At 37.7% G+C, this 17181-nt stretch overlaps 1 protein-coding gene across 2 annotated transcripts in view; it reads left to right on the forward strand.

The window, feature by feature from the left end:
• The window catches only part of Adk2 (Adenosine kinase 2), a 75335-nt gene that overhangs the window by 51102 nt on the left and 7052 nt on the right, over positions 1–17181 (forward strand). For both annotated transcript variants that reach the window (XM_083141492.1, XM_083141491.1), the window contains 2 exons: positions 5753–5903; positions 13309–13395. In XM_083141492.1, coding sequence (XP_082997618.1) covers positions 5753–5903; positions 13309–13395 — 238 coding nt within the window. The remainder of the gene's footprint in view (positions 1–5752; positions 5904–13308; positions 13396–17181) is intronic.

Raw genomic sequence — 17181 nt, forward strand, 5'->3', positions numbered from 1 at the left:
GGTATTTCACTTCCACTAAAGGCATGCTCTGTATTAATATTAATAGCACTTGTAAACGTTAAAATTTTAAATATAGACACATCTGATTAAAAATTATTCATTAGACTTCTATAGAACAATACACTTAGATTTAACAAGAGAACGCTCACCTAAAAATCTAATACAACTTCCTTCTACCTCTTTTCATGAAATTAAAGAACTTGCCATGTTGTTTTATTTTGCTATTATCACAGTCTTATGACATTTTCGTAGTTGATGGTTTTGTCGCTTCTGCCTTTCAGCATCTCATATTTTACAGCTCCCCTGGACTTGCAGCCAGTAGGCTAGGCTATAGCGTAGTATAACCTGCTGACAAATCTCCCCTGGAGTTACACTGTGCTGCTAAAAAAAAGAAAGATTTGTCACATCCAAGTACTTAAGAGTTGAGTGACAAACAAATACCATTTCAACATTTTCCTTTTTTGGTGTGATTTATCAATCTCATCATTTCCTGCTGTTTTTGATTCTCCAAAGTGACCAGGACTTCCCGGATGGAGTAGTGGTAACATTCCCACCTTGTAATCGAGCAGCGCAGGTTTGGTAGCCTGTGGCAATAAATGGTCTCACTTTAAACCACGACTCACCTTGAAGGATATTACACTTCATGGGACCCATAAGCATGGGTGCCAGCAGAATTACTTGTAGGGGTTTACACCCAATTTACAATCATATTTTTGCTAACATCGAGTACTTTTGAGAAGCTCTCTTGTACGCTTGCTTAAACAAATTACACATACTTCATTCTAGAAAAGTAGATATGTAATTTAAAAGACTAATTTACTCTAATAACTTGAAGCTTTCCTGGCGACGAATGATGAATAGATTCTCTCAAAAGCTTGGAATATTTTCCACAACTCACCTGGTCGATAGCCTGAGAGAATCTACTCATAATTTACTCTAGCCTAACATGTAACTAAACACAAGCTGAATTGAAAACAATTTTTTTTTACTCACCGAACTAACGTGACGGTTGGAACTGCCTTTTCCGCATAAGCTGCAGTATGTTGGTGGTTAACTTAAGTCGTAAATCTGAGTGCGTGTCAGGTGTATTTCTGTATTTGCTTTTCACTTGAATCTGAGATGAAAATATCTTTTCACACAAATACGAGGTGGAAAACGGCATGAGCAACTTTAATGCCTCATCCGAAAGTTCAGGATACTCACCTGTAAGAACTCTTTGCTGCGACCAAAACGAAAATGACAGATATTCGATTCTCTTGAGTTAAACATAAGAGAGATGCTGGTAAGAAGCAATGATAGAGTGAGAATAACGGAAATATAGAGCTTAGACTATGCACAACACGGGTTGAATTTAAATTGTTATAACAATATATCTCAGTAATTTAAATGTAACGGGTTTTTAAGACACTGTAAATAAATTTTCTGTCTCGACTTTGCAACCCACCAAAGGTCACCTCGTGCCCCATAGGTTGAGAAACAATGCTTTAAACTGTGGGTTTGGTGTAAGCACAACTGAGTGTAAACTGAACTTAAAACAAACTACAAATGAACCAACAGTTATTCCAAGTCTTCCCCCTTCCCCTAACTCCAGAACTCTTCTGCTTCCACTATACCTCTCTTCTTTTCATGCCTTTCACAATTTGTCTTGTCTGTGATGTTGCTCTGCATCCGTTCCATCTTCAATTTGTTCATCTTTTACCTCTGTTTCAACATCCACCCTGATTAGAACTGGCTAATAATATTTCTTATAATTTGATTCTTACTTATTATTGGGGATGGGACAGATTAATCGATACTCTATTGTTATTACCCGATATAAGCATATCGGTAAAATTACCTATTATTTTACTGATCCAATGTATCTATAAATATTGTGCAAGATTCTGCTATTTTGTTATAATCTGTATAGATAATCAACATGCCGTACTTTCTTAAAAAGTAAATGTCTAAATGTCACTTCTTTTGCACTGCAGTCACCGCGAAACATCCATTTATTAAGGAGGTCAGTCATCCATCCAGGTTCTTTAAGGCCAATTGGAATTTTGTATTGTATCGGGAGAATATCGGTTATTGGTATCAGCCAAAATTTCATATCAGCCCATCCTTACATATTATAACGTCAATAAACAGTCGACACTAGGACACTTAAAATTTTGTCGTGCATACATTTATGAACATCAGTTTTGTATTATCAGCGAATAAATGAATTCAGGTGTAAGGAAACAGCTTTTCATTTTCGATAGTTTTGCAAGAAAGTGCTTAATTGGCCGAGCATACTCAGTCAACTCATGACTAAAGTCACCACTTGTCAAACTCTCTTCATGGAGTACATCCTGGACCACATTGTACAGGCTAGTGAGTGCCTTGCATCTGGATAATCCTTTATGGGGAGCTTGAGTTGTGTGCTAGCCATGTGTGTTTGTGATTGTCTTTGCATCATATCACAATTCATCCTTATCTTTGCTATTAAACAAAAGTGGCAGAAAAGCAAAGTAAAATAAAACAAATTAATCAGTCAATCAGATTAGCCAAATGTGGTGTTAAGCAGTCAGCTTCAATTTTGCCCCAAAAGTTCCCAGGTTCAAGCCTCGTCCTTTGCATCTTTTTTGTGGGTGTTCATCAATTTCATCTAATCATTGCTCATCTAAGGGCCTCCTCGATGGCGCAGTGGTAGCATCATCCCTTTTTAATCAAAGGGCCCCAGTGGTTTGGATCCCACTTGAAGCTGTAGGTCTAGTGCCGATTCGAGTTTCTGTGCATAACCACTTAAAACAAGAATCATCTTCATCATTGTGATTAGTCAAAAGTGGCGGAAAGTGAAGCACTAGATAGCAGCTATATGAAATACAAATACAAAAGTGGCTAAAAGCTCTGTAAGAATAAGAGATGTACAAGTTAGGAATAGGACAGATTAATCTGTACTCTCTTGGTATTGGTCCATCACTAGAATTGCTGTAACTTGGTGAAAAATTAAACCATTTAAATAATAATAATAATAATGTAATTTTTTTTAATGAAATCTCTGCAGTCACCTGGTTACATACATTAATTAATTAATTAAGGAGGCAAATAAATCACTGACTCATCATATAGCATTTTTAATTATATATTGGTATTTTATTAGTATTAGCAAAAATCTCATATCAATCCATTCCTAATTCAAATATACAAGATATTATTTATTGACAGAAACAGAAAATGTAGTGCCATTCTAATGTAGCCAGGTCTTTGGTTAAAAATGTTAATTTTTCATAGTGAAAGTATCTAGTCACTGAAGATACAAACGTTGTGAAATGTTTTAAACTATTTTGCTTTAGCACCCTTTTATTATGTATAAAATTGCGTGCACTATTAAGATCCAATAAATGTGTTCCTTCAAGCACATATACTGACTAATATATCCCATTATGAACTTGTGCTAATTTAATAGCTTGCACATCTTTATTCATTAACCCACAGTTAGGTGGTTAACAGATAAATACAAATCAATAGACAGAGCCTTCCCTGATGGCATAATAGTAACACTGTCACCTTGTAATAAGGGGCCCCAGTTCGATACCAGGTTGAGGCACATAGTGCTTTGGATCCCACTTTAAACGACAGGTCCAGTCCAGTCCAGATTAGCCTGTCTGTGTATGAAGTGGACGTTTCAGTGGGACAGTTAAATACTGCCACAGCCACTTTAATTACTGCTATTCTGGTCTGTTAATCAGTTGTCATTTTTAAAGAATTTTTCATAGAAATCTTGGGAGGTATTCCATGAAAAAGTGTTACTGAATCTTTATTTTTTAAAATTAAATGCAATGCTTTATCTTGTAGTCAACAATCTAAAATTGTAATTTTGATAGAATTTCAAGTATTATACATAATTTAGTAAATAGTAGAGGGTATTTTGTCCGTCACTGTGGCCGTGTGGTCTAACGTTTTGGGCTTCATCTACGGTAAGCGTACAAGTTCAAACCTCCTGGGGGGCGTAACAAGTGTTCTTCTGAGATTTCGGCCAGTGTATGGAATTAGTGGCCACCCACCAACCCTGTCACAGAAACCTACGACGACGACTGGGGGTCCATCGTGCTGACCACGCGTTACCCTGTATTTGGTTGGATAATCTCCCACCTCAGCAAGCGGGAGTGAGGCTGGCAGTCGGTAAGTGGGCCCTGGCCCTCACGGGTTGTTGCACCATGGTTTATTGGAAGTTATTTTGCATATTGTTTGCTTATTTTAACTTTTTTTAATAACTTTTGTTTTGTATTGTGTCCCACCAGTGACACCAAAAACAATTATTTCTCCTTTAACTGTGACATTTCCCCAACTCCACTAGAATATTCAAAGGTCAGTTCTTATTAGGTAAAGAGGAAGTGTTTTATCTATCCCATCCGTAACAAAAAATTGTTCAACTATATCTATAAATTTATTTTCCTGCAATTTACGGTTATTACAAGCATAAGAAAACAATTTTTCGTTGTGATGTTTCAGGAAAACACGCTCCCTTCATCATTTATTTATTTTCATTTTGACTAAAGATACAGTTATAACAATGGTTAGCAATTTTTTAAACAAAAATAAGACATTATATAATGGATGTTGTCAATGTTACATTGTTGTAATATAGCAACCTAACTGTGAAAAGAAGCAGTCCATTTTATTTTTATTTTAGATAATTTTTTTTATCACATTATTTTTTATTTAAAATTATGAATCCCAAATATCATCAGGTAATTCAAAGTCATCATTGTTTTCACAAAATTTCTTGATGTTTTTTGTTACATTAAATTTTAAAGATGGTGGCTTACTCCATTTGTGAAAAAGAAAACTCCATGCTGGATCTATGTTACCATTTTCATTATTTAATTTATCCCGGTGTTCTTCTGCAATGAACGAAGCTTCCCATACATTCAACTCTATGTTTCTCGTCAATCTTTTTAAAACCCTTCTCTTTTTAATCAAATGCTTCTCTTCGATGATGTGAGCTGACAAACATGTTCTTGGGTTTAGATTTATAATGTCCAAATCGTGTTCATGCCATCTTATTGCCATTTTCCTTGCTGTTTGTCCTACATAATCCTTTGAACATGAACAACGTATATTATATATTCCTGTGGTTTCCACATCTGGTAGAGAGTTTCTCATTTTGAATTCATTAAATCTACATTCCAAACTTCTTGGTGATCTAAAAACAATTTTGAAATTAATTCTTCTAAATTTTTTTGCAATTTTATGTTTGTTTTTTGATTTGGTTTATTCTGTTAGTGTGAAAGACTTTGTGAAATCGCTAACCATTGTTCTAACTGTATCTTTAGTCAAAATGAAAATAAACGTCTGATGAAGGGAGTGTGTGTGTCTCCTAAAACGTCACAAAGACAAACTGTTTTCTTATGCTTGTATTAACCGTAATTTACAGGAAAATAAATTTTACAATGCAAGCAATGCGTACATACAAGAAAAACTATATATCTATAAATGTGGGAAACTATTCTAAGGGTAGGTATGTTTAATCAACAGTATTTAGTTTCATAATTCATTGCACAGAAACTGTAAGAAATATGTTGCTCAACTATTACTAGAATAGTTACTTTAATGCCAAAAATGTAGTCTGTGCATCCCACCCTTGACATAGGAATGACCACCGGACGTAGTATAAATATTCTACATTTTTTTAAATGTAAAAATATGTCAATGTAGTAAGCTACAGTTTGCATAAATGTCTTATATTAGTGTACATGGTAATTCTCTAAAATATTTAATTGTTTAGGAGGCAGAAACGTTTGCAGAGGAGCAGAAGTTGCAAGCCAAGAGTAGAGAAGAAATTGCATTGAAAATGGCTGAGCTTCCGAAGATTAACAAGAGTAGATCCAGAATTGTAATCATAACACAAGGACAAGATCCAGTACTTCTTGCCAAAGGTTAAGTTTCCCCTTCTTTTGCAAACCGTTCGATCAATAGGTTCACCAGAAATGATCTTCCTTTGTCTATGATTTAGCAGTCATTTACATTTTTTGGTATCTTTGTAGAGCATGGTAGATTTTCTTTTTTTTAATTATAGTTGTGTGCTTCTTTTGTTAGTTTTATATTTTTCATTTTGTTTTTTTATGTAGTAGAGAAATTTTTTTACTAAAATTGAAATGTTTATTGTTCTGAACACTGTTTCTAGCTAAAGGTTCACTTTCTTTTGAACAAAGAGGAGAAATTTACACTAGAGTACTCTCTTGGGTTTCTCCAATAGACTGGTCCATTTTGATATTATTAAATATTTGTGCCTCACATAACAAATGAATTCCATTCCTGGCCAGCATTTGTTATTCAAATCTTTCATTATGGCAGGTGCTGTTTTCCATAGGTTAATATTGGAATAATTTTAATTTGTTCCCGTGACCTGTCCAAAACCACGAAAAATATATCGTAAAATAATTGCAGGGAATATCAAAAACACTACTAATGTTGGAAATTCTAGTAAATACAATACATTATATAAAATGTAGAAATGCAGTATACACGTACGTACAGAGAATCTAGTTCATTGTTATTTTGTCTTTCAATGCTTTGGTCGTTTTTTCTTATAGTGCACTAGCAGATTACCTGGCTTTGCCCAGGTATTTATGTATCCCAATCTTGTATTAGACAGGAAAATAATGAATTCTAACGATAGTGTAAAATGTAACTAATTTTAAATGTGATCGTGAATGTCACCAATTAGCTTAGCGACTCAGAAAACTATGGATTTGGCACTAATCTAGGTCATTTGTGGCATTTTATTTTTCACTCCCTCTCACCCCCATGCTGATAAGTGATGAACTTGGTGATGAACCACATTGGGAGTGTCACGAAAACTATGGATTCGGATTCCATTCGCAACACAGCCTGAATGTTAAACAACCCGAGAAACACTATCGTTGTGCTGATTGCATAGAGTCACGGATGTCTGTTTCTGCGGAATTTAATATCGGTGGTTCTTGATTATTTTTACATCTCACCCCTTCCCACCCCACCCCTAGGGGTGCCAGGGGTGTCTTACCCTCACAGTATTTATTTCCAGGTTGCAAGTGATACGTGTACCAAGTTTAGTTGAAATTGCTCCAGGCGTTCGAGAGTTATGCTGGAACAAACAAAAATATACACACCCACACACACACACACACACACACACACACACATCCATTTTATATATATATATATAGAGAGAGAGAGATTAAGAGCAGCTTAAAGTTTCATAAGTGGTGTTTACAAACACATGATGTGGTTAAATCCTGTAGTCTTGGAAAGAAATACCAGTGAATGATATGTAATTAGTCCAGTTACGTGAGTAGATTGGCAACACAAGAAGGTAACATTTCTAGTAGTCATTCAATGCGACAGAAGTTAAATTTATGCACAGAGAGGCTAATCAGGACTGAACGTATGGTTTAAAGTGGGATCGAACCACTATGGGCCTCCACCGATATCGAACTCTGGATCCCTTGATTACAATGCAATGACATTACCACTAACCCATCGGGGAGGCCTCTCGTGTTTAGTCCGCTCATAGATTCATCTCCTTCAAATACAGGCAGCTTTTTATCACTATGTGAAAGATAGGACATCTTATTAAAAAACATGGCATGAACTTCATTCACTTCTCTCCTAATGTGCAGCTGTATAAAATTATAATGAGAAGTAAATGGTTAAATACTCAACGGTGGAACAACGTAGACAAAGAATGATACACGTATTCATGTCCGTTGTAGGTAGAAGCGGTTGTTTAATGCAAGGAAGTGGTTTTGAATTCAACATTTAGTGGTTTCAAATAATTATACTTGGTAGGAAAGCATGGTGTAAAGAACTCTGAGGTCTAAGGATTGCTTGAAGATACATATTATTAGGGGCAGATTACTACAGTTGAGGATCTTCAGACTGAAGGCCCCAGTCTGCTACTGTTTATGTGTGGATGTTTTAATTATATCTGTTTTCATTATTCATTCGGTCACGTAGAGAAGGTAATTTGGCTATTAGAAATGTACAGGTGGTGGACAAATAAATACGAACACCCTGACATGACACAAAAATCTTTATTCATAGGAAGTTGACCCAACCTTGGCTAAAAGCATGTATCCGACATGAGGTGTACAGTCACGGACACTTCGGGTTATAGCAATTCCATTAACTTTCAATGGAATCATTAGAACCCAGAAGTGTCCATGACTGAACAAATGCAGGTCTTACACAATGTTCAAGAGAATATGCTTCCATTCCTTGTGCAAAACTGTCTCTAGTTCAGTAGGTGTGTGTGGAGGTGGAAATCTAGTATGCACTTTGGCCTCCAAAATACTCCACAAGTGTTCAATTATGTTAAGATGAGGCAACTGAGGAGCTCATATGAGATGTTCCACTTCATATTCGTGCTCGCTGAACCATGCGTTGATGCACCAAAAAGTGTGAACAGGCCACTGTCGTCTTGAAACACAGGTTGTTCACCAGGGAACACTGTCCGGATCTCAGGATGGAGATGTCCAGAATGGTGCGATATTCCTCTGCTGTGATCCACCCAAGTAGTCAAAGACTTCACCAGAATATCTCTCCCATCACCATCACCGAACCCCCACCATGTTTAACAGGCATTCGACATGAAAGGCATCTGCAGCCGTTCTTCCACCCAAATACGACAGTGTTCTAGAATAATGTGAATGCAGATTAATCAAATCCAGATGACCTGTCTCCACTGCTGTTGTGTCCAGCCTCTGTGCCCTCTGTAACATTTTCAACACTACGCAACATTACGTGGTGTCATCAATGCTTGGAATAGCCGCTTTGCCATGAGTGTTCCCAGTATGCAGGTCCCGTTGGATAGTTTAGTATTTCATCTCGAAGGTTACCTGAGACACCGTTACCTTGTGCTTTTGGGCCACTATCCACTTCAACACCCACCTATCTCTGTTGGTAAGCTTCAAATTTCAACCGCTGTTCTGTTACGAAAATTATGCCTTACTTTCTTTATTGTAGGCTGTCATCACATTTGAAACCGTGCTCTTTGCAACCCCCACAAGGTTGGCTGTTTTCGTCACTGAGGCTCTACCATGTGCATCCCAATGATCATGACATTTTGAAAGTCTGAGAGGTTGAACATAATGCCATTTGGCTGATAGCAGAATGTTCATATACAACCCATACAACTGCTGCTGATACCTTCATGGTCCCTAGGTGGCAGATTTCTGTACCACATGACGTGGCTGTACTGCAAGGATAAATTGCGACCTGTTATCATATGGATGTTCAAATTAATTTGTCCACCACCTATATATCTTGGTACACTTTTCATATGGAAGAACCTACAGAAGAAATCAAGAGTCTACTCCTTCAAGTACAATTGTGTGCTGACATGGATAAGTGTGTCTGCTGTTCTCTTGGATCAGTTTGCGAACACATACATAAGGTAAATGGCAGACTAGTTTGAGTGAAATTATCAGAGGAACTGGTTGAAGGATGGATTCTGCTTTCTCAGCTCTGCCAGATCTTGACGCAACAGTGGGACAAAGACTTAACCCTAGAACACTACCGTGTTCCAATATTACAGTATAAGTACCGCTACGTAAATTTTACGTACATGAAGGAATCTATTTTTAAAACAACCTCTACATCATGAAAACAAATTTCTATTCATTGTGAACATTATTTTGTTTATTTTTCCTTATATTGGAATTTTATTCTTCATTTTAAAATGTATAAACATGGTTTTATTAAACATAGAATATTTTAAGAGAAGGTCTTGCTTGACAAGCTTGACAAGTTTGAACAATGAAAAGCAAACAATAATAACGCTGTAAATAAGGAACAAATGTAATTTTTAAGTCTTGCAAGAAAATAGTGCATGCTTTTAAACTTTCGTTTTCAAAATCTAAGTATCCAAATCGAATTTACAAATGTCAAAATTACATGAAAGATATTTCTGGTTTTACACAGATACGTAAAATTGACGTATATGTAAAATTGACGTACAGTGCACAACATAACAAACCAAATAAAGACTATCAGAGCTTGCACCCTCCTTATGTGTTGCCTATGCCCGACACAACTTGAGGCACTCCTAGGCAGAAGGGTGAGTGGGTGGGAGGTAGGGGAGGAATTTGAGTACAAAGCATACGTAAATTTTATGTATGGTAGTGTTCCACAAATTGGCTTCCCACAGGAGCAGTACGTAGTTGTCATCCTCCTTTTCTTGTAGTTGCAGAAACTGCAATACTTTCGGTTCCCTTGTGACGTGGCTGCTACTGTAATTGTCTCTTCCTTCCCCAGTACCTTAAAAAAGCATGAACCTGAATTCGTGAGAATAGTCTCTTTTCTGAGTTGCCCTGATTGTTGTAGAAGTTATGAGTGTGAATAATGTATCCATTGATCGCTGCGATGTTGATCATATTATAGAAAAATTCACGCAAATCTTATGTGAATACAAATGGCGTTATTACTACATGCACGTCAAAATTACATGCACAAACGCACAAACTAAAGACGTTCACTGCTTCCGCCCTCCTTACCACAGTGCTGCCACGCACCTGACAGAATGCCCGAGGAATACCATAGGCGGAGGTGTAGGTGGGTACGATGTGGGAGGTAGGGGAGGAAATTGAGCGCAAAGCACACATAAATTTTACGTACGGTAGTGTTCTAGGGTTAACAAAGCCCTACAATAAGAGGTCGCTTAGTGCTATGTCTTTGCAGTTTGGGTGTCAGTCTCATCAATTCCTCATGCAACCTATTCACCCGTGTAGTATATGTTCATTGAGGTACTGTGTCAGTTCTCGATGGTAGTGGTGTGGCATTCCATCTTTTTAGAACACGAAATCCCGTGAGTTCTTTTCATCCAATTCTCGAGCATGATCAGATACGCAAGTCTAGTAACGGAGCTTTGCACGAAGAAAAATAGCCCACAAAGCCTACTTCTGGGTATGGCACCAAAGACATTCAACTTTGGGGAAACTCTCTCATGCTCATTCACTGAAGGAGGGTTCGGAACCCCAAATCTGAACGTTAAGTCTGTTCACACTGCTACTGATAGAAGGTAGCTTCGTCACTGAACATAATCCTTTCCCTGAAATCATCATTCTCAAGCAATCCTGCATGTTCACGCTGAAGAACGAGCGAGGTGCTTTTGTCTTCTGAGTCAGTGAGTGCCTGCACAAGTTGCGCCTACTAAGCCTTTAATTGGAAACGCTTATGAAGCACATCCTACACCATAGAACGGGGCTTTCCAATTCACAGCTCACCTTTCGAAACAAACTTCATGGAGTTGCCCCGGAAGTTTTGTCAAACTCTATCCACTGCCGAAACATAAGATGACGGGCGACCAATGCTTTTGCCTTTGCACAGGCAAACTTTCTCCAGGTATTGTGTATACCAACGCTTTATGAAGTTATCAGGTGGATCAAACCTAAACAGATGCCAAAAACTCTGTTGAACTGTGATCACAGATGTTTTCACATACTTTACAACACGAAAGGCTTTCTGTTTTTTTTACTCTCCACCATTTTGTACAAACAGTTCACGTACGCATGGTGAGTATTTCAAGTGAAACTTGTGAAGCCTAGTTGCAATCAGTGCTTGTTACCTATCTCTCTGCACACCGGTCACGAAGAACAAGAGAGAAGAAATAGGTACAATCTTTTTCGGACACCCTGTATTATGCAAAATGAAATTAATTAACTTCTAATTTGTATTTTTACTTTGTATTAACTCTCCTACAACATTCTCCTCTGCTTTTGACTAGATTAAAATTGGATAATAATTAAGGAAACTGTAACAATCCCACTTAAATTATTAAAATTTTATGAAAAATGATTTATTATTTATTAATTTACACAAATGGATAATATATTACGTTATAAATAATTTAATAAGGTTTCCAACGGTGTCTTAATTACTAAGATCGGTACATTAGCTCCCGAGATATTAATGATTAATCACACTTAGCGTAAACTATGTACTAGTTAGACAAAATGGCACATTGATGATGTCATAGCCAGAAATGCTCAATGATGCCAGAGTGGCATCATTCGGATTTTAGATCAGTACATTGTAGTTAATCAAAATATGCATTAAAAAAACTTTATACCGTACTTGACGGTGTCACAATTTTTAACATTGTCGACGACCCGACTAATAATATTCTACACCTAGGGAGATGAAGCTTGTGTGATGTGTCAGGTAATGGATTTTCTACATATACATAAATTTTCATGATTGAATATACTACTTATATGAAGTTAAATTCTTCTTAAAGGTTCGCAAGACTAATTTTTGCAGATGCAAAATACTAAACAATTATTTTTAAGTTGTTTTGATTTTATTTTTCATGAGAAAGTTCTGGGAAACCAGAATGAATGTCACAACACAAGATGACCACACAGGACAAAACATCACATCAAAAATAAAAAATAGAACTCTTAAAATAATAGTATATTATTGTACATTACATATTTAGTTATGCTTATTGGCATGAAAAAGCTTACTGGCTATTTTTCATTAAATATTAGGTAAAAAAAAGTAAAAGTAAAGTGCTCTCCTGTGCACGCCTTTAAGGCATATAGGGGGTGCGGAGTTAGGGCCCCACACTTTCTTGATCACGGCCGAATGTGGGTGGATGTTTATATGATGCTGGGTGGGTGCCGGAGCCTCTTGAACAGGTGGAAAAAAATCCCAGTTCTCCCCCTCCAGGGCTCGAACCTGGGTCTCTCGCATGGTAGTTAGATGCCCTAACGACTGAGCTACCGCGGCTATCCATTAAATACATACTAGGTATAATATGAGTGTTTTTCTAATACTGACACTGGCGTATGCAGGATTTTTTTTTTGCGGGAGGAGCTGGAATTGTGAAGGTGGATAGTAAATATCTGCTTTCTAGAGGAACAATATACACAATAAAATATTTCAAAGTTTCTACACTAAAAAATAGCATTTGGGGCTAGTTTTAAGGGGTATTTGCATTTACCACTCTGGTTTAAAGTTCCTCACTGCTTTTATTTGAAAATTGTGATTTTCTCAAAATTTTGGAGGGGGCTTTAGCCCCATCAACCCCCTCTGCGTATGCCAGTGAATACTGATAAAAAATTGATCTCAAATTTACTGAAAACTGCTAATTTTACTTGTCTGTTGTAAAAATGCAACAAAATTGCAATGTTCCTTGAAGATCACAGTGCCTACAGTCTGTCTCTTTAGATATTTGCTTTACAGAATCATGGTTTATCAACACAGTCTACAGAGGTAACAAAGCAATGTAATATATAAAATAGAACCACCATTGGCTATGTGAATTGAAAATTAATTATCATCTTGTTTTAATTCTAGACGGATCTGTGACTAAATTCCCTGCTGTACAGGTACCAGATGACAAAATAGTTGATACAAACGGAGCTGGAGATGCTTTTGTTGGAGGTAAGTTTTGTTATGAAATGAATGGCAATAATGGAAAATTGAATTTTGTCACCTTCATGATGGTAATTTACTCTTAAAGCACCAAAAAGAAGAAAAAAAATGTTTCTGATATCAAACTGCAAGGGTTACCGATACATTCACAGGTTTATTCTTTTACTGAATTTTTCTTAAAATTCATTCAGGATAATTGTAAATGTTAGAATATAATTCCTGCACAACTATACCATTACTAGAATACCGGTAATTTGCTTTAAAATATTCTGATTCATTTACAATATATCTACCATTTAATTAGAAGTGCATTTATACCACAACATAATGACAGTGGCATATTCTCTCCGTAGCAACAATACCTAGCCATATCTGATGATATGCAATGCTGACAATATGGAGAACCCAGCCATTGTGCAACTTTTTCCAACAGGTTTCATTCAAGTCTTGATGACATTCTCGTATTTTTACCACGGGCCACCTGGATTTTGATCCAGAATTGTTGTTCTACCTTTGGGAACGTGTTTCAGGGGTGCACACAAAATGCTGTTCATTTGAACCTCGTACATACACAACAGCACTCTCTGCACCAACCACTTTTGACACTCCACACATCGACATATGCCCCAACTGACAATGCTCAATGCCTGATAGCACATGCAGGGTGTTAGCACCTCTTCCTGACTGCGTTGACACTTTTAAATTTACAACCCACATATATGGGTAATTTCTCTGTATATACATATGCAAACTATTAAAACAAGCATTTAAACTAGAATTTAGTAAATTATTTAAAGAACTAATTGACTGGTTTGTGTACGCCACTCTCTCTCGCACATTTCTGACGACTGAGTTTCCTCCCCGATTGAACCCAGGGATGGATCCAAAGAGAAAGTGGGCAACAGTGGTGTATTCTCCCATGTTATCTAGTTTACCGTCGGTAAATAAAACTTTTTCATATACATAGAGAAAGTAGTGGAAGGCATAGAACTGCTACCGATGAGGAAGCAGCAACAGCATTGGTGACATCCTTGGTCAAGAGCCTGAAATGCAGTAACGGACGTTTGGTATGAGTGTCAGGAGTCAAAGATCCATAAATATATAAATAAATGGCACCCCACTGAGTGACCAGTCCGTTCTCCGGACCTTGCGTCCCCTGAATTTTACCTTTTATCTTATTTTTTACCTGGCCATCTTAAAGCCATGGTTTATCAAGATAAAATCAATTATCTCAGACATCTTCCGGGACCGGATCCAGCAAGCGTGTGACTCTGTGGACCCTGTAGTGTTATTGCGTGTCCATGAGGACTGGCGTTAACGTCTTGCATTTTGTATGTCACAGAATGGGCAACACATAGAGCAGATCTTGTAAGATGCCAATGTTGTTTCTGAGAGAACACACATCTGAAATGACATGCCACATAACCCCCTTACCATTTGAAAATCTGGAGATAATTCCAAAATGGCAGCTTTCAAGATGGCTGCTGAAACATTCCCGAGTGATTGTGGAATGCTACGTGAAAACATGGATAGACAAAATAAAATACATCCTGTACATAAAGACACAAACGAGGTTTAATAACTTTAAACATGCGTACAACATGGTGCCAGAGGAATCCGAAACTAACTCTATCTGATCAACAACAGACTGTTGAACACTTTGTTCTTCTTCTTCGGAGCTATATGATTATACAGAACATTATGCTTCATCACAACATTCCTCCAAGCAATGAAGGTCAGAATAATATTCGTGACCTGAACAAGAAAAATTAAGGTCACTATAACATTAGTGACCTGATCTAGAAAGACATACAAAATACTCCTAAACCAGGAACCATTAGGTAACACTGTAACCATATCGGTTAGGTGGATGTCAAATTCTTGTCGATCTCCTTGGTTTAGGGTTTGAAGTCCTTGATGATCCGGCTGGAAGAGAACTAGTTGGGGTGACTTAAGTCTCGCTTTCATCTTCCATCTGGGGTGTTGTCATCTCTCCGTCGGCTAGTGTGTGTGTTCTCAGTACCATATGCCGCTGAAGCCATCTAGCTTGTACTACCCTCGTAGTACCTCCTCTAATAGGACCTTGAATAGGATGCTTCCTGCTACCGGACATATTATTATACCTGGAACATGATTTGGAGTTCCGTGCATTGGTGACTGAACCCACACTGCGTCATTCTTTTGATACCTCTTCTTTGAAAAGGATTGTTTATATTCTCGATGTCTCCCACGATTCTTGAAAGGAAATGAGTTTACATCCCTTCAAGACTTATCTGAGGTGTCGTCCTCCCACCAGAAACGTGGTCTGTACTGCAAGATAGAGGCAGAGGGTAAACTCTCTGCTTCACCAAGGTGCGTGTTGTGCAGCATAGCAAGAAGGTTGGCTATTCCTGTATCTAATTCCAAAGCACTCGTGTTTGGTTTGTCGTGTAGGAGTTTACTTAAACTATTCTTCACTGTCAGCACGTATCTCTCTGCAAGACCATTACTGGGACTATAGTATGGTGGAGATGTAACATGAGAAATACCGTACTTCTGGCAGAACTGTTGGAATTCTAGTGACGTGAAAGTCGGACCGTTATCGAAGACTACAGTTTTAGGTACGCCTAGGTGTGCACATGACTGTAAGATCCAACGCACAGTCTCCTTTGTATCTAGGGTGTGAACTGGCCACACGTCTGTCCACTTGCTGTATGCATCAACAGCAATGAGATACTTGAGTCCCGAGAGAAAGAAATGATCTATGTGCCACCTTTCCGAGACTGCAGAAGCAGGAGGCCATGTAGATGGTCCACTTGGATCAGCTCCCAAACTTGTAGCCGCTCTAGAACTTGTATCAGCGTCTGAACTTGTACAGAGCATTCCCTGACATTCGCTACGAGACTCGGCGGCAAGCTGCCCGGCATCAGAGCTTGTCTTTCCCGGTGAACGGGTCAGCGACAGTCGCTAGAGTCTGCTATTAAAAGTACAGTTTTCATATTGTGTACTAACCTTGACTACAGAAGGTGTTGAAAATGATGTCCCTCTGCTGCAACACATTCCTGGCATCTCCGAAGGAAATTGGGATTTACACATGCAAGTTCGTCTACTGTAATTCTCCCGATTTTTCGTAAAATACTCTTTTTTAACTCACGGATGATGTGCGGATTGTCTTTGTATACTTTATTTCCCCATTTTTCTTTCCACTTTTATTCAGAACTGACCCTGTTACTCGAAACTTTTTTATGAGGTTTAATATAAACTACTGTCGCTGACCTATTTACCAGGAAAGACAAGCACTGATGCTGGGCCACTTGCCGCCGAGTGTCGTAGCGAATGTCAGGGAATGCTCTGTAGTATTAGAAAATGATATGTTTTTGGTGAATAATAATCTCCTCTAGGAAGGATTGATCACATCTAACCAAGATCTTCCTATGAGTGGATTCATTAATTGCTCTTTGCATAAGATCACTGGTAATGAAAACTGTTGATTATTTAAATCAAGTATAACTGTAGATTGTCCCACAACTTGTACATAACCATCGTTGACTCCTTTAAGTCTGATAGTTGTGGCAGAAATTGTACATTCCGGAAACTGTTGTTCGAAATGTCATACATTGAAAATTGTAATAGCTGAACCAGTATCTATCTCACATTTGATAACCCGTGAATTTATACACTAGTGTCCAAAATTAAAGCAACAAACAGAAATCCTTTCCTCATGTGATTTTTTTTTGTTGATAAATCCTGGCAGGGGTGCCCACAGGGGTTTTTTCCCCTTCAAATAATATAAAATTCAACATTCATATCTTTTCC

Source organism: Lepisma saccharinum, chromosome 20 (assembly GCF_977018435.1).
Source record: "Lepisma saccharinum chromosome 20, izLepSacc3.1, whole genome shotgun sequence".
Taxonomy (NCBI): domain Eukaryota; kingdom Metazoa; phylum Arthropoda; class Insecta; order Zygentoma; family Lepismatidae; genus Lepisma; species Lepisma saccharinum.